At 33.9% G+C, this 18995-nt stretch overlaps 1 protein-coding gene across 3 annotated transcripts in view; it reads left to right on the top strand.

The window, feature by feature from the left end:
- Positions 1–18995, top strand: part of FSTL5 (follistatin like 5) — a 547068-nt gene that overhangs the window by 504813 nt on the left and 23260 nt on the right. For all 3 annotated transcript variants that reach the window (XM_060093813.1, XM_060093804.1, XM_060093793.1), the window contains one exon: positions 3224–3348. In XM_060093813.1, coding sequence (XP_059949796.1) covers positions 3224–3348 — 125 coding nt within the window. The remainder of the gene's footprint in view (positions 1–3223; positions 3349–18995) is intronic.

Raw genomic sequence — 18995 nt, 5'->3', positions numbered from 1 at the left:
ATAGATGATAGACAGACTGACAGGAAACACAGGGTCTCTGGATCAGAGAACAGACCGTTTCTTACCCATGCAGCCTGTTAGTATTTATTCTCTGACCCCAACCCCTATGGGGTGATGTGGTGAGGCTAGTGTCACCCTTTATGACCAGCACAGTCTTAATGCAGGAGGAGCCTGGAATCATGTGTCTCTAAGTTATTTTAGGCTGCTGGCACCTCAACCCACCATCTCATGTGAGAGAGAAGAGATTATTAGTCTGGAAAGCATGCAAATCTTCTCCAGGGAGAGGAGGGGAAGGTCAGTACCCTGGCACCTCAGTAACTGACTCAGAGGAATTAAGTCTCTAAATGTCTCAGGAGAAATACTCTATCTCTAGCTTCCAAAGGCATTTTTGCTGCACCATCATCCTTTAACCAAGGTGAAGTGTTTTTTTTTTTTTTTTTGCTCAGAAAGACTTGACTCTGCAGAAACGTCAAGATATTTATGGATAATTGTCTCCCAACAGGATTACCAGAAAATATCTTCGAAAGAAATGGGATTTAAGATTTGTTTGAAAGGGGAACAGATTTTCCTCTAGAGAAATTGAATTGAAACCAAAAACATGGTCAAGCTCTCATTTTTGCTAGAGTGTCCCTGTGCCATGATGGTGAAAGATTAGACTGGAAAGAGAAATTGACTCCAGGTCTTGAGGGCTAGGAGTAACTTTTTAGCCCTAATGTGTTATATTTTATAATGGGACCCTCTTACCCTTGAAGGTGCAAAACATTTTATCAAGGATCTGAAAGCCCTCCTTTGTGTTTTCCTGTTGAGTATAATTAAATCTGTACATCTTTGTCGATTATGAAAGCAATATGTATTATTCTCTGTGACATTTATAATTAATTATAATTAATTAATTATAGTATGTTTTTAGCCATTCATAATTATGCCTATAAGTATGTTTTTCTTTATAAAGGGCGCTTATGTCTTATGAAAGCTTAAGAAGTTCTGTAAAAATCTAAAACTCATTAGTCTGTCATCTGCACCGTTTTGCAACCTGTATGTAATGTCTTGTAAACGCACAACAATTAGAGAAGAAAATATCCCCAGGAAGCAACTTGGAATAAAGTCCTTGTGTTCTTCCATTGGCCAGGAAGTAGGACCCAGCCAGATGGGGTGACAGTGGGAGGTGGTATCTCTGGGTTTGCAGCAGGCATCACATAATGACAGGCCAGCAGCAGGATGCTGTTAGAAATGAGTTCAGAATTGTTGCAAGATTGGGCTTATTGATTGAGGTGCATCACAGATCAATCTGTGTCCTTCAGTGAGCTCAGTCCCAAACCTGACAATTCACCACTCCCTGCTCAATTCCAGCAGCGAGAAAGACCTCAACCCATCAAAGTCCAGACTGAGGGGAACTGGGGAAGTGGCTTTGTATTTTTTACAACCTAGGACGGTGCCAAGCACAGAAGAGAGGTCCAGTTAATCTGCCTTCAGTGGCGTGAAATATTTTTGCATCAGTAAGTTTGGGATGCAATGCACACATTATAGTGTGTTACCTGGCCCATAGCAAGCTCTCAATAAGTATTATTATTGCTGCCGTCAGTCTAAGTATTATTATTAATTTCAAATACATGTACATGCAGCTTGAGAATTATGTACCTCTATACAATCTAAAGGGAAGAAAATTTGAGGAGTTCCATTGTTATTACCCCTGTTGAGTTTTATTAAAATCTTATAGGCATAATTATGAATGGCTAAAATCCAGTGAGGACTTTCTCACTGTTACTCATTAATAAAATAGGTAGAGTGTCTTTAAAGCGTTATCACATACTTTGGTTCTCTCTTCCTCTGGGCACATGGTGGGTGGGGGGCTTCTTTTGGTTGGGTGAGGCCATATGATTAGTTTTGACAAAAGAGGTCTTTCATGAATGGAAACATTCAAGGTAGTTAGCTGCTCTTTCCTCGTGGAAAATGGAATTAAAAACACTAAAAACAATAGATATCCTGCCAAAGGCCTCTAGGAAAGTAAGAGGTATGAAACAAAAGTCTTTATTATTAAAAAGTAAAGAAGTAAGTAGTAAAGAAGTAAAGATTTGTTTCTGCTTTGTTTTGGATTGTGACTGTAACATGACTGAGCCTTTCTTGACTATTATAATAATTACTCTATTTTGTTGAACTTGGCAATTCCCAATGTATCTCAACGAAATTATGCTTATTGCAATTAACAAAAATTAACCTTTTAGGGTAAAAAAAAATCTAAAACTAAAAATGCTATCTCCTTCTGTCCTAAAAACCAAAGGAAGACACTCAGTTTTGAGGGAAGAAAGTCTATTTAACTTAGGCAGTCAAAAGTTTAAGAAGTTTGATTTGGTGCCCATATGTAGAAAGGATTTAAAAGGGGTAAAATAAAGGCAGGCAAATACTTTAAAAAGCTAACACAGCACAGTGGCTGTGCAGCAGGGACAATAGGACAGCTGTGAAGGTTGAGAAATCAGAAGAAAGAACTGATAGAATTTCATGCAAAATGGGATATAAGGGATAAAAGAGCTTAAATATAGTGATCTCTTCTTTAATGAACTATGAAAGTTTTAAAAACCAATTAATGACAAATAGTTAGAAGAGACCTTTTTGATTAAAACTTACTCAAATTTATCATTTTCAATTTATAAAAGGGAAATTTTTAAAATATGTAATCTATTCTAAGATTTCTAAGAGCAAAAGTATTTCAAATGATATATTTTAGAATTTTCTGTCCTATATTTACAACTCTGTTGTATAGGAGGGGGAGGTTCTTTTTTAATATATCATTTATTCCTCAATCAAGCTGTGAAGGATGGATGGAAGGATGGAAGGAAAGAAGGAAGGAAGGGGGAGAGAGAGAAGGAGAGGGAGGGAAGAAGGAAGAAAGAAAAGAAAGCCAGCATCTCATTTATGTCATGTGTACGCTTGATTTCATATTTCTTATTATAGCAATAACAATTTTATAACGCAGAAGTTACCTATATGTATATTTATTTTATCTTTTAGGCAGAAATTGTTCTAGAAAAAGATGTTTCCCATTTTTTTTCTTTTAGAAACTTTTACACTGAAAATAAGCAAACGTAGACTTGCAATGTGCTTAACAATGTACTAATTTTGAGGTTGAAAACAAATAGCCTGTGCAAACAACCGCCAGAGATTTATTTCATCTCTGACCCCATTAAGGGCCTGCACGGCCAAGATCTAAATGTGGTGTTGTGTTTAGGTGATAACCCTGGCCAGCGGGGACGCGCCACATCACACCATCCACACCCAGCCTGTGGGAAAGCAGTTCGACCGAGCTGATGACTTCTTCATCCCCACCGCCACCCTCCTCATCACCCACGTGAGGTGAGTGCTCAGAGGAGCATTGACTTGTACATTTCTCTCTAATCTTGGTAGAAAGCCACAGGAAATCGCCAAAAGAAAAATTCAGTTATACCACAAATATACACAAAATTGTACTGTAGCTCTGTCTCGTCTGCTTGATGAACTTTTATTGAGCAACATTAGTGATGAATTTCCTGTCTTCTCTTCCCTTTTATGTGTAATTGAGAAGTGAATCTATAAAGGTATGCTTGCATTTTTAAATCAATCTTACGGTTAATATTTTGGCAAATTGCTCTTAAGGTATTCGGATTAGGCTTTTGCAAAATGCTGATGTTCGAACTTAGCCTGAGTTCCTTTCAGAGAAGCAGGCCACTCGTATCAACATCTATTCAACATATTATAAGAACATTCTTGTATTGTTTTGCCCATAGAGAAATGAATATAGCATTGTATCAGGGAGTATAGTACGTTGAAATGAAATGTGTGAGGTCTGCACTTTGAGAAAATGTGTGGGTGTGTTATATCTCTCTATGTGTTCACAAGAGGTAAAAAAGTAATAACTCCTAATGACATCACTCTAAAGGTTCACAGAAGTGGTTTAAATACTTAACGGGGGAAACTTTGGACATTCACAATTTCTAATACTGTGTCTCTTGATACTTTATTGAAGTATTTAAAGTATTGCTTAGCAATGTTAGTGAATCTGAACCAAACTAATATTTTATTCTCTATTTCAAGGGAATTTGGAGGGGAGGAAACTGCTTCAGATATGTTATATGAGCCATTATTTGGTTCTTGTGTATATTTGTTTCTCTTGAATTAACGTGAAAATTTTCTTGTCTAAAAGTTGGAGTCGTAAGAATTCTGAAAGATTGAAAAATTCAACTTGAAAAAATAAAAAGGGAGATTCATAAATTAGAATCGGGTCTCACAGTCAAGATATGATATAGAAACTGTTCTTTGGACAGCCAAGTATCTGTTTTCAAAGAGCTTAATATATTTGTCAAGCAGCTGATTATTATTTTCAGAACACCTATTACGTGCTCAGCAATAAAGTGATTAAAAATTATAATATACTGTCACAATGTTTTTACGGAAAATAAGTAGAACTTATTGAAAATGCAGCATATTTGAAAAGTATTTGCATTTGCATTAAAGTAATAATCTTTAGGTCTGAGTGCAAGCACTATAATAGTTAAGAGACTGAAGAAATCTGCAGAGAAACTGAAAATGGCTCCTCTTGAGGTAATATCTAAAATATATATATATATTGTTCTTTTACTTATCTGTTGAGGATAAAATTTTATTTAATTGGCATTGAGTGTTATGTTTAATAAATATCTTTTTGTTATTTTCAAGTTACTGATAAATTATTATTGATAAATAATTTAATATGTAACATTTGTTTTTATTTATCTCATTCTCCTATTCCCTATTACTGTATTTAATATACTATTATCAACTTTGCTTATTTTTTTAAATACACTATTAACACAATTATTTGGGTCAAAATTCCTATATCTATGACACATATGGTTAATAGTATACCATTTGAGGTATTTCTTTTCCCCTATAACAGGTAAATTGGATCATTAGGGTAAATTTGCTACTAGAGGCAGGAGTTTAACTTTGTCTGGATGCAATGAATACCATGTGTGATTCTGGGCTTGTATGTATTGTATAATATGCTGTCAGAACATAACATCTCTTGAAGGTCGAAATGATTACTACAGAGCTGAAGTTGGAGCTAATAATAATTAGAGGAACATGCAAATAATTTGAACACACGTAAGGCAAAATTTTATTTCAGTTATTTATATATATATTGTGAGAAACACTGAAAAGTATGCTTGAGGATATTTTTAAATGTCTTTATTTCTTTTAGGGATATATAGTCAAATGTATAGGTGTTTTGCCAATACTTGTCAGAATTCTATATTAAATTATAGCAATTCTACCAGCATATAGAGTTCCATTTTAATGAATGTGAATGATCATCATAATTCCTATTACATTTCACAGTAATTATCCCTACTGCTAAAGTGAAAAGTTAGAGTAAAAATTAGCATGCGTTTCAAAAACTAAACTGTTAAATATGAAAAGTATTTTTAACATAATGGGGATCTTTTCCACATCAGGAAAACCTGAAGGATAGATATGGTCTTTTCTCTTACCAATTCATGGAACATTTTTTCCTACCTAAATGTGGCTTGTGTCCTGAGATTGCTCTCTTTAAGAATTGTCTTGAACAGAATTTGAGACTATTTTCTGACTATTGTGTTGAGTGTATATTCCAGGCCAGGCAGAAGGCCTGACACATAATATGCATTTAATTAATATTAGTTTTCTTCCTCTGACCCCTCATCACATTAATCTGCATTTCTCTCAGATTGCTACTCTGTCATTTCAAATAATTTATACAGTTGCTACTCTCTCATTTCAAATAATTTATATCTCCTGTGTCTGAAAACCTTCTGGACATGCATCAGGATTTTATATACTTAGTGCCTCAAAACTGGTAGGCACTTAATTCATGTTTCTCACAAGAATGGAAATAAAGAAGGAAGTGTTACACTCTTTCCTAAACCAGACTACATAGCATTGAGGGAAGAAGGTATTTCTTATGTACCTGATTTCTCAGCGTCTAACACAAGATTTGACAGGCTGCCAGCATGGCATCAAGCACACAGGAATGGTGTGTGTGGAAGCAGTAAATAGGAAGAAGGACTTATATCTCCTGTCAGGCAGATCTCAGCCTGAATGCCCCAGCAGCACCATTTGCCATTGGTAAATGTGACTTAAGCCAGCTTACTTCAATTCTTTCTAGGGACTGCAGTAACATAACGTCTGAAAATTAAGCTGACCATAATAGTAGTGTCAAAACTACTCATAATCTACACTGGAGAAAGGGCTACCCTGCAATTAGCTACAGTTTTGCTAAAAGTTTTTTTTTTTTTCTCTGCTTGGTTTCTTTTCTTTTTTCTGTTATCTATAATTTTCAGGTTTGTTTAGTCTGTAATGTAAATCAAAACTGAAGAATTTAAGAGAAACAAAATTACTTCATATCTATACTAAAAGATAAACTTGTAGCTTAAAAAAACGAATTAATCATTATTTGGATTTTATTTTTAAATCATTATTTAAAAATAATGTGAATCATTTTTTTTTTCACTTTTTAAGACAGTTTGAAGTTCTCAGCACTGTAGAAATTCTTCAGAGCCTAATGTAGGTACCTTTCTGAGTGTCCTGAGGAATTTGAATTTCAGGAGATTAATTTTCACTTTAAAAATGCCTGAGAATGATGGCCTGGTACCACCCATTCATTCAGCTCCTCAGCTGAATTCCATCCCATTCCGCGTGACACAGTCCAGGACACATACCATTATTTCTATTTTATACTATAGCATAAGAGCTTATTAATGAAAATAACTTCTTTGGGTTTTATTGATATTTACACATTCCTTCTCTTTAGACAACAGAAGATTACTTGAGCCCTAGGCTGAGCTCAACCAGACACACCAATGCAACATATGTTTGATCTAAATCAAAATGGTCTCTAAAGTGTTGAGCTCTGGCTAATGAACCAAGCTGGCGTCCTTCCTTGTCTCTTTCTTGAATATGACCGCTTGCCCAGGAGTTGGTGCAGAAAAACTTGAGACCAGCATGCAACCATTCTTTAAACCTGTTGTCTATTAGCTCCATCTGTGAATACAGTTTAGTTTAACTAAACTAAACTTCCTGGAAGATGAGAGAGGGTATATTACACTCCTGTCTTCCCCATAGTTCCAGAGCTTCTGAAAGGGACTGATTAATACTTATTGACTCATTTTTAAAAGGTTATTAAAACTCCATATTAGATAGTTTTAATACATCTGAGTGTGAGTTGGCTAATCCACCCCCTAAATATTTAGAGGAAATATAAATTACTTGAAATTTAGTTAATAACACAAATGGTTTTCTGATGCTTATTGAGATACATTGATTTAAATCACTGTAAATTATATGCCTTTTTGCTTTTAAGAATAAAACATTTTATATCTTACGTTTTTTTAAACTAAAATAGGTCATTGAATATGTAATAAATGATGTATTTTTCACATTAATAACTCATTGTGCATTCAGTTAACTGGCAATGTATACTAAACAGACATTTTTCAGACTGGCAGTTAATAGAAAATTTTCTTGAAAAAATCTTAAATTTCAACAAGTCATTAATGAACCATGAATCATAGTTCTAAAGTTGAAGAGATTATGCATTACAAAAGGAGTGTTTTATAATGACCTGAGAAATATAAACTTCTTATAAGAAGAATTTTAATTTATAATTTTATCTTCTTCTATGTACAAAAATATCCAGATAGGTAAGATTAAAAGAGACTATTAAAAATAAAAATGCATGTGTAATTCTTAGAAGAGTCAATTATATCTATTTAATGTCATAGAAATTGAAATAATTCATTATCTTTTTAATCAAAAGTGCTCTACAAATGTAAAGCAACATGTTTCATTATTTTACTCATAATTTGAATCCAAAGAATTAAGTTATTATATCATTACATGTACATAGATACATTTGACTAATATTATAGTTCTACTACTCTTAAAATTTTTATGATATGGCCAGTGCATGGGAATTTAATGATTTTTGTTATCAATTTTTTAATTAGGCAGAAATTTAAAAATAATTTAAAAATAAGTTTTTTTTTCAGAAAAATGGTTGTGTTACAATGGTTGGGTTAAAGATAAAATCTCAAAAAGAACGGACATCTACATAATTGATTGTGTTTTATTTTTGACACCATTTTGAAGAGAGAAAAATTTAAATGTCAGTTTCTTTTAATATACATAAAGATTACAACTTTCTGTGCAGGTGCTGCTAGAATTTGCCTATAAGAATTGAAAAACAATAGGTTTGGCAGTAATTTATCATGTTACCATATTTTTTAAACATTTCTGTATGAAGATTGGAGTGGTGAGGAAAATCGACAGAATAGGAAGAGAAACATGGGTAGCAGGCAATGAGTAAAGAAACAATTCCACTGGATCTCCCTCGAAAAATCTTAGATAATTCTCCCACAAATGGTTTATTTTTGGTAGTAGGGGGGACGAAAGCGAGAACTAGAAGGAGGCAGTGTGGTTCAGAGCAGGGAGATTTGACAAAGCTTTGTGCAAGACCCTAAGAAGGCCACAAAGTAATGCAACAACAAATCCAAAAGTTAGCAGAAGTCTTTCTTAGAGGTTTCGAGTTGTCATGAATAAAAATAGCTGGAAGGTAAAAAAAAATATTACTGTCAAGATATTTTTACCTAAATACAAGGGCACAGCTAACATTTGGGCTAGTTAGGGCTGTAAATAGAAATTCTTTAAAGTTTTCACTGACTAAAACAATACCTTTGATACAATTGAAAACAGGTGTCAGTTGATGTAAAAAGATGTATTTACAGTCTGACCCTCGTAGCATCTGTAAATCACACCTCTCCCATCTCTTGCCCACTCTCAAATTGGAGTGCAACTGGAGTTTAATCTCATACAGTTCAAGTAGGTCAGTGTAACTTGGCACAGAGGATGCTTATAGTAAATACAAGAAGGTAATCATTTCTGATTTACATACCTACCCCAGAACTAGTTCTATATATAGAAAGGGAAGATGGCAACTTAGGTAACATTATAGCTATCCGAGATATTTTGAAAGGCTTGCCTACCCTTGAAATCACCCCTGACACCACATTTGATCTTATTGTCTAGAATTTCAAACTACTTCTCCTGTTCCTTTGGGTTACATTTCTCTAGAAATCTACCTTTAAAGTACTCCTTTTTCTTGAGAGGAAAATGGAGCAGTTGGGAAAATGATATTTTTATTATTGTCATTTTTCTTTAGGGGTGATTGGTTGACTGTATAGTGTCTTAAAATTAATGGTTATAGTTGGAACGGTGTGTGTGTGTGTGTTTCAATCAATGATTACATGATAAACAATAAGATGAATAGAGTGTATCTGTAAATCACAGTGACAGAGAGACCTTGAAAGCAACAGGCACTTCTATAAAAATCTGAAAATGTCCGTTTCCACGCTCTGACTTCTTCTGAGCTTGACTTGCTAACCAAAACAAACAAATAAGCAAACAAATAATGTTCCAAGAGTTTCTTCCTGATATACTCCTCTCTTCCCTAGCACATACCCTGAGGTGAAGGTGGTTCCAGTTAATGTGTCAGATTGGATAGTTCAGGAATCTTATGGAAAGTGGACCTCAGTGTTGTTCTTCAATGTGGATGGGCTGGAAAAGACGAAGGTGGTAACTGGAGTCACTCTTTTAGGACCCTCAAAAGTCGATGAGTGATTGCAATCAAATATGGCAATAAGTGGCTAAGGGATTATCCAGGGTCAGATCTGCCATAAGCCCTGCACAGCCAATGGCTATGTTGCCACTCAAGGGGTGAAGAAAGAGGAAATAACATGTAGCGGGCACCATGGTAGTCTGGAGAGAGGTCTCTAGCACTCCTTTTTCTTTATAAGTTATAGCAAGAAAATGATTAAGAGGGGATTGGGTTTGATATATGTTTCCTTAAAGCTTCTCTAAGGGAAAAAATAAACATTCTGTGAAAGTGAAAGTTAGTAAAGTATATCATTCTCCCTCATAATTTATCAAATCTGTTCAAGCAAAATTACATATATGGCTGGCCATATATCAAGACAACTCTACACTAGTGACTTGATTCATGGACAGGCCAGGTGGATGGAGCACTAAAATTATCTGGTTACAGTGAAGCCCAAACACATCAGAAATTGAAAATATGAGTTGTTTCACGTATTTTTAGGAAAAGTATATTATCAGCATGATGAGAAGCAATTAAAATTGTTTCCAAAAAAAAAAAATTGTTTCCAAACACGGTTCCTTGATAAAGATCTGGCAAAGTCACAGTTCAGTGAGGTTCAATTATTTTTTTGCTCCCTTCATGCTTATATGCTAATTCCTCCCACAGAGAAATAAACTAACAAACAAATAGTGTTTAAATATCCCAGGAGTTGCAACTTTTTCTATCTAGCTATGCTCTTAAATAGTGAATATCTGAAGCACTTATAAATCCTGAAACCATGACCTTCGCTTTTCCAGTTTCTCTGAGCTTCTTCCTTCCCTCTCCACTCTACGAAAACACAAACTCTAGACTGTCAGGACCTCTCAGTTCCCTAAATTCTCAGAGCCTAGCGCACTATCTTAAAAAACAAGACAGTCATAGATTGTTTATTAAAGAAATTATATACTTTTTAGAGTGTGGATGCACACGCATATGCAATTCATCGTTGGCAAACCCTCCAGCATTCTTACAAGGATGCAAAGCTTCTTCTACATAACACGTGCTAACTTTCTTCATCTTATTTCTAAAGAAGTAAACACATTATACTTTTCAAGCTTTGACCTGTCCATGCCATTCTTCTTTTTTCATTATGGTTACTGGATTTGCTTTTATCTTAAGCAATACTTCCCACCTTCTTTAGTATATTGGTACAGCCCACACATGGAGTGTAAAATGCTTAGACAGAAAATCACCGACTGCTTGTAGCCTAGTGTTGTGTGTGTGTGTTCAGTTTGTTATCTTCATTATTTCTTGAGTTAAAGAATCTCATCTGATTTCCCACTTGGTCTCTGCCCAGTATTAACAGGCTCTATGTGAGCCTAGTAAGGGAAGAGCCCAAAGTGGATGAATCAAGTATGCTAGCCCCTCTTTTGACAGAATGTTCACTTGGTCAGATTACTATCCCATATTAGCTATGTAATATTTTTGTTGTATGGGAAATAAGGGTGGATTTAAAAGCAAGCTGTGTTTGAAATATAAGGATTTCATTATTTTTTAAAAATAAAAAGTTTGTACAGGTATTATTAGTAGACTCCAAGCTCTAGGATTTAATAAAAGCCTCTAACTAGATTCATTCTATGGCATTTCTCACTGAAGAAATCAATGAAGCACTAATAACATGTAATTTAGAAACACTCTACATTGTAGATCTGCCTCCTGAGTTTTATTATGCAAAGTAAAATAGCTCTTGCTTCTGCCCTCAGAGGTCCTTAAGCTAACTCACCGAAGTGTTCAGTAAAACACAGGGCAGCCTTCTCCTTAGGAGACATCTGTGGTGTATACATAGCACATTTCTATGTACTTTTTTCCCCTCTGTCACATATGATTTGGGATTTTGATGGAAATGGTAAATCAAACTTATTTTACCCTAAACCAGTAAACAGTATAACCGCCTAAGTTACTTGGGTTTTCTCTGTTTAGTAGTAAAAACAGACTAAGATAACAATTAAGTTGCATGAAGAAATACATCAAAAGTTATTATACAATGCACTACTTCACAAGAGGGGGGCAGAGCTCATCCTGAGAACTTAAAGAATTTCTTATGTGAATCTAATGTGCACATTGCCAGGACCTATTTCATATGTATATGCAATAGATTACACTGCGATATTTTGAACCAAGCAGATAAAGCAATATTATTTCTCATAAAATGTGTATAGATAACAATAATGCATATTGAGCTTTCTAATTCTTTCTATTTTTAAGTGGATATATTATTTTTCTGTTGGAGGAAGAAGATATTTTTTACCATAGCATTTAATTTTATGAATTCATGAATTTTTCTTGAAGAAATGTTTTATTAAAATGTTTAAATTTTAAATACAAGTATCATACCAAATAAACCTCCTTTTTGAATGAAAGACTCCTACTGTAGCTCTACAAAGCAATGCTATTAAATAAATAATTTTATCTTTGAGAACACATGTGTAAATTAATGATAGAAGTCAGTAGAACATTTCAGAAAGTTTCTGTGAATGTGGCTAAAATTCTCATGTCATATATACATCATATTCTTTTCTTTTTTCTTACCATATAAGCAAGTTAATTAATTTTACTTTATTTTTTCTTTTTGACTCCGCTGCGTGGCATGTGGGATCTTAGTTCCCCAACCAGGGATTGAACCTGCACCCTCTGCAGTGGAAGCATGGAGTCTTAACCACTGGACTGCCAGGGAAGTCCCTAGCAAAGTTATTTTAAATGTAAAATTAGTAATAGTTGTGAGGGTTCTTTAGATGGACAGCATTAGGGACACTGATATTCTCTGTCTTTACAGCGATTTGAGGTTGTAAAAACTATTCCTTGTGAATCCGCCTGAGTTAATATTTTGTACCATTTTAACTTAGTTGTAAATCTGTAGCTGTAGCCTCACTATGGCTACCCATGTAGGAAAAAGAAATTGATTAGTGTGGGTCAATCAAAGAAGAAGTAGACAAATGGATTCCTATTTTTTTCCCCTTCAAATTAAGGATGTTCACTTGTTACGTTAGTGTTCTATCTCTTGAAAAACGATTATTCAGCAATATGTCAGGTTTTAATGTTCTTTAAGATATGGTTCAAGCAAAACTGAAGTACATGAAAAGGATGTCAGAGAGCCTTTACATTTAACTGTAGTGGAAAAACCTACCAAATTAGTAGATATATGGAGAAATCTCCTATTGAGTCTAATCTGTCATGTCATGAGTAGACATATTCACCATAATCCCGTGAGTATATTAAGAATGCTAGGCAACAGACATCACAGTGCCAGGGTTTTATCCTTCGGTGTTTACACCAGTGTGATATAGGGTATACAGACTTCACAAAATGAATAGAAATACCTTCAGGGGAAATAAAGATGATAGTTGCCTTAAATAACTCTTAAAACTATTTGTTGGGTTAGGTATGCTTAAAATCTCCTCTATATTTGTTTAGGCTGAGGTTAGCTGAATTTTTTCCAATACTATGGAAACGTTACCTTTCTTTCCTTTTTTTTTTTTTTTGAAGGGAGAGGGAATAATGAAATATATATATTTTTTTCTATATTGACAACTGATTTTTAAGAAAAACACTGTAAAATTATAGTAATTCATTTTTTGCCATGATGTAGTCACTTACTTTTATGCTTATGTAATTTTGCATACATAAATATACCTTTTAGTTTCTTTGAAACAAAAGGGAATCAGGGTTTGCATATGCTATGGAAGTAGCTGATGATTTATGTAACTAAGCCAAGAAAATCCTAAAATAACCTAGATTTTTTTCGTTAATAATGTAAATCAAGATTATTCATCAATTTGAGTGAAAAGAACATTGCTTTTGTTTTTAATTAAAGTATACATTATTTAAATTCTGCTTTAAAACTTTGTTGTATTTATATCAAATACACAGAGTAATTTGAACCCTGAATAATTTTTAATTAAAAAAAAAGCTTGACCAAACTCATTTAATTGATACATGACAATGGCTTGAATATAAATTATTAGTTTATGTAGAAAGATGATGTAAAGAAATATTTTAATAGATCATAGTTACATGTATCTTAATATTGACTGAATATGCCTTCCTGATTTCTTGCATAAGCCTTAACTTGCTTGCCATTTTTTGACATAAAAAAACTTCTACTTCCATCCAAATTTTTATTCACACTGGGAAATAATAAAATCTAATTCAAAGAAATTTTGTTGGACACAAATGACTTTTTAATAAATAGAAATAGAGTGGAAGATAAACCATTTTCCAACAGTCATTTGAGATTTATATTATTTTTATAATTTAATATTTTATGTTCTGTGAATTAAGAAATATACTCTATGGGTATCATCATTATCAGTGACCTCATGAAACTAGAGTTACATTAACCTATTTAATACATTTTTTATATCCTGAATCCAATCTGTGCCCTGACAACAAATACACCATTGTAAAGCAATTATACTCCAATAAATATGTTTAAATAAAAAGACACATTGATAACCCTTTTGGTACTTCTACCACTTATTTAATTTCAAAGTGATCCATTTTACCATCTTGTAAAATTTCAAAGCACTTGAAAACACATTTCGAACCACTGTAATATTTGGATTCACAGGAGGGAAATAAATTGTATTTATTCTTCTGATTCATAAATGCATTATTAAAATTTCAAATTCACCAGGGAATTCATTTATACAAGTGAAATATAAACAGTAACCTTAAGTTTTTCTTGTAAGACTACAATATAAATAACTTTAAAATATTCACTCTTTTTATTTTGATAAACTCCAGAAGATTTCCTAAGACATGCACAGAAATAAATCAAGAGTTCAAATTTTAGCAAGAAATAAAGGAATGAGAATGTTAAGGGAAAGTGGACCAGGTATGAGAAAATTTCTGGAAATGCAGGAAATTCACTACCATTTGTTCATACTAACAGTTTCATCAGTAATGTCTAACTTTCCTATTGTCCTACATACAATAGTCATTTAAAGTGTTCCCCTATAATTTTTTTTTATTTTAATGTAGAAGCTACAGTCTGATTTTCTGAAGTCAAGTCTGTATCATATACATCTCTTCAGGTTGTATCGCTTAGTTGTAGTTTTTGTTCTTATTACTATGGTTATTTTACAATATGCTAATAGTAATTAAGAAACACTGGGCATTTACACTCTACCAGACAGTGAGCTAAGAATTTTTATGCACTGCCTCATTTAAAACTAACAGCTACATAAATTTTTATCCCTATTCTACATATGGTGAATCACTTAACTCATAAGTGTTGGAACCAGCTATAAACTCAGTTCTGTCTAAATTCAGTGTCTTAGCGCTCAATGCATTATAGTATTCAAGTCCTTTTTTCACTTTCGGGGTAAAACCTAACAACTAGTGTGCTCTACAAATTATCCTAATGTCACCTTTAAAGCATTCCCGTCTCTCGCTTCTGTGTACCTCTGCTACAGCAAAGCGTGACTCCTCACTACAGGCCTACACATTTCTTGCCAATCTGCATTTATTTGCAAAATGTCTGGTTTCTTCCTTGTTCACATAACAACCCTTCAAGTCTTCTCTCAAAGCCACCTTTTAAAAAATGTGTTATAATCTCCTTAATTGGAGTCCCCTTGATGTTTTGAATTTTCATCATTTTTCACTTGTCCTTGAGCTTCACACAGACTTAGTCTGGAAACTAATTCTTTAGCCCCTTGGGACCACAGTATTTAATATCATTCAGATTAGTTTGATTCTCTGCTAACACAACATTGTAAATCAACTACAGTCCAATATAAAATTAAAATTTAATAAAAATAAATTTTTAAAGACCAACAAATGATAAATAAGAAGACCAGCTAAATATATTATGTTTTTACTAGTTCCATTATCAGTATCCTTTAGATCCACTGCAAGATTACTTTTACGTCTGTCCTTATTTTTGTAAGATACCAAATTAGACATAGATACTTGTTTTTCATAACTGATTTAATCTAAATTTGAAGTCATTCATGATGATATTGATATATATTACATTAAAATTTTGTGCACCTTTTCAAAAGATCAGAAACAAATATACAAGTCATTTAATGTATTAGATGTTTAAATGGAGTAAGGAAATGTAAGTTCTGTTAAACAAGGAAATAAACTAGGCTATGAGTATGAAAAAGAAAAGGTAAATGATTTCTGAGAGGACAGAGAAGAATATGGTGTGTCTACAGTCCTAACAGACCCGGCACTCGTTTTTTGTTCTTTGCTCTTGTCTAACTTGTAGTGTCTCTTTATTAATCTGTTCTTCTCCATTCTCTAGACCCAGCCCTAAGTTGATCCCTCTCACCTCTCACCTTGCTACTACAACTAACCCTTTACTATTTCTCCATACTTCTTATTTTTTCCATACTTCCATTCACCAGGGAACCACTGGATTATTTTTCCTAACTTTAGGAGGGCTGTGTTGATACAACTCTGCATTGGAAAGAAAAAAACTACCTTAACATAGTTTCTATTGCATATAGATGAAGTCCAGGCTGTGTTGAACCCACCTCCTTGAGGACGCTTAGCTCCTAAGACTGATCCTGAGACATCCTATGGTCCAGCCAATGGGAACCTGAGTAACCCCTATCCAGACTAACTTATGAATGTTTGACTTATGATTTTTTGGCTTTAGATAGAGTGAAAGTGATAGGAAATCAGTAGAAACCATAGTTCGAATGTGGATCTTTTCCCAGGCTGGTGATACACAGTGGGATCCTCTCTTGTGATTATGAAGCTCCCAGTTCACCCCACCATTATTGAGGGTAAACAACCGATACTCTCACAACCATTCTGCACCCAGACAACCATTCTCACTTTCATGTTCAGTATAGTATTCAATTAATTACATGAGATATTCAACACTTTATTATAAAATAGGTTCTGTGTTAGATGATTTTGCCCAACTGTAGGCTAAGGTAAGTGTTCTGAGCCCATTTAAGTTTGGCTAGGCTAAGGTATGCTGTTCCGTAGGTTAGGTGTATTCAGTGCATTTTGACTTGCATTATTTACCTGCATAACCCCACTGTAAGTTGAGAAAGATCTGTACTTTGCAGTTTCCACCTAACTATTCATGTTGTCTAAAGTGCTCTTTCTGACTCTGATTTAAATCCTCTTAATTTGTATCAATCTCCTGGCCAAACTCAAACACTCTCTAATTCATGCAACTTTTTCTATTCCTTTGTCATTTAATGATAGCACTCTCCTCAGAATTTACTTCTTGTTAAGGGCATTCAACCTCACATCAAGTGTTAGTATATTTTATTTATTTATTCCATACAGTTATATTAGGCATCAACTATTTGTATGCCAGACAGTATTCCAGCTTCCAACAGGAAATTGAGGATATATTTTGCTTTATTTTCCTATACTGCAATATATATATATATATATATATATATATATAGTTAATTACAATTAAAAATTATTTTTTAAAAATAACTCATACTTTAGAATTGTAAGGACATAGTTTCAAATTTAGTGAAACACACTTACTACACTGTGATCCCAAGCACATTCATTTGTCTGCTAACAGTTCACCCTGCCCTCTTCTTAGATACAGACTTTTGCATACATTTTTTCATTTACTATCTGCCATGGTGGAATACCTGACAAAGGCTTAGACAAATAGATCCCTGAATTCTCTCTGGCCACAATCATTAGTTCAAACATGGGCATGTGACCCACTTAGAACCCCTATGATAAGCATTTTGCTGGGGCTTTTAAGAAAGATACTTCTGATTTTTGTGTAGTTTGTCTAGAGGATCTAGAGCTACTGTAGTAATTTTCACACCACATGAAGCTTAGATCTGAAACCAAGACAGGAGATGGCAGAGCCAATAGGTTAAGGGGAAAAAATGAGGTATTGTTATATTACTGTAGAGAAAAGTTCAGCTATAATTAGCTGGTTTTAGAATTTCCTCTGTATGAACTCTCCATTTTTTTGTTGTTTAAAAAAGTTTGAATTGGATATCTTATTATAAAATGAAAGAGTCTGAGATTGGGTTTCCTTATGTCTAAAATATACATATTACTCACTTCACACTATTTTGGTTCACTGCAGGATCTTGTACAGTTCCTGGCACACAATACATGATTAACAAATACTATTTTCTTTTTCCCTTGGGATGATTAATTTTTCTTTGTCATAGCATCTCCTATAGCAGTTACACTAATTAACACTCTGTGAATATTTGTTAAAAAATACTGCACTTAGTAATGTTTCTCTGAGTTTCTATCTGGCATAGTGTTTCCGCATAAAAGAAAAAAGTGCCCTGAGCTAAGTCCCAGTTTGTAGTTTGCTGAAAACTTCCCCGTGGCCTTGGGTGCTGTGGAGACAGAGTTACCACTTATCAACCACTTGTGTAACATGGTATAGAGACAGCACAGTTCAAGATATTTGGATGACTTAAGTCAGTTCAAGGTAACACCGAACCTATGAGATTGCCATCTGCAGAAGTTTTCTCAGAGATCCTTAAGTTACGACAGTTATAGATGGGACTATTTGCTTATTCAATCTGGGCATCCATCTCTACAGCTTGCACAAATCCACATCTTCTCTAAGTGCTAAGAAGAGAAAACTCACTAGGACTTTCCTCCAAGGGAAACTTTTATGTCATTTAGGATTTGATTGAACAAGACCATGAACCCTGGGAATATTGTAATCCTTCTATGGTTTAAAGACTCTATTTTTTCTCTCTCTCTCTGGTAGATTTCATTATAAATCTCCTAGATTGTTTGTTTGAGATTAAGTCTTTCATGCCATTCTGAAAATGCTCTAGAGACATTTACTCTGTTAATTTTTTATCTAGTTCAAAACAATGTATATTGGAGTGTGTATTTCATTAGGCTTCTCAGTTTCAATTTAGTATCAACTTACTTGACAGGAATGTTGAATAATTAGTAGGTTTATAAGTAAGATAGAACCCTACTCACTCCGTGACTAATACTTCTCCAAAAAGTGTAATTCTTTTTAAAGATGGAATTTATGAGATTGTAACACAATGAAGAACAAAGCCATCTGCAGTTGACATTTGATATATTTACTAAAGAACTTATAAAACTCGGGAAGTCTTGTTTATTTGTTTATTTTAATTTGAAATTTTAATATTGTTTCTGTACAGAGATCAAATCATATTCTTCAGCAAACAGGATATAGGAGGAGGCTCAAAACCAAGAATAGATTTTTGGTCAATCTTGAGCAATGATGCCTCACACAACTCCTGTGATGAGCTCTGTTGAAGGCCTTATCTTTAGCCACACAAATTTAGAGAAAAAACATTCTGTAACAAAGATGACTTGGAAGAATTCTAAATAAATACCTGTGAAATGGATTACTGGAGAA

This window comes from Mesoplodon densirostris, chromosome 1, assembly GCF_025265405.1.
Source record: "Mesoplodon densirostris isolate mMesDen1 chromosome 1, mMesDen1 primary haplotype, whole genome shotgun sequence".
NCBI lineage: Eukaryota > Metazoa > Chordata > Mammalia > Artiodactyla > Ziphiidae > Mesoplodon > Mesoplodon densirostris.
Note: the sequence above shows the minus strand (reverse complement) of the source record. Positions and strands in the feature narration are given on the sequence as shown.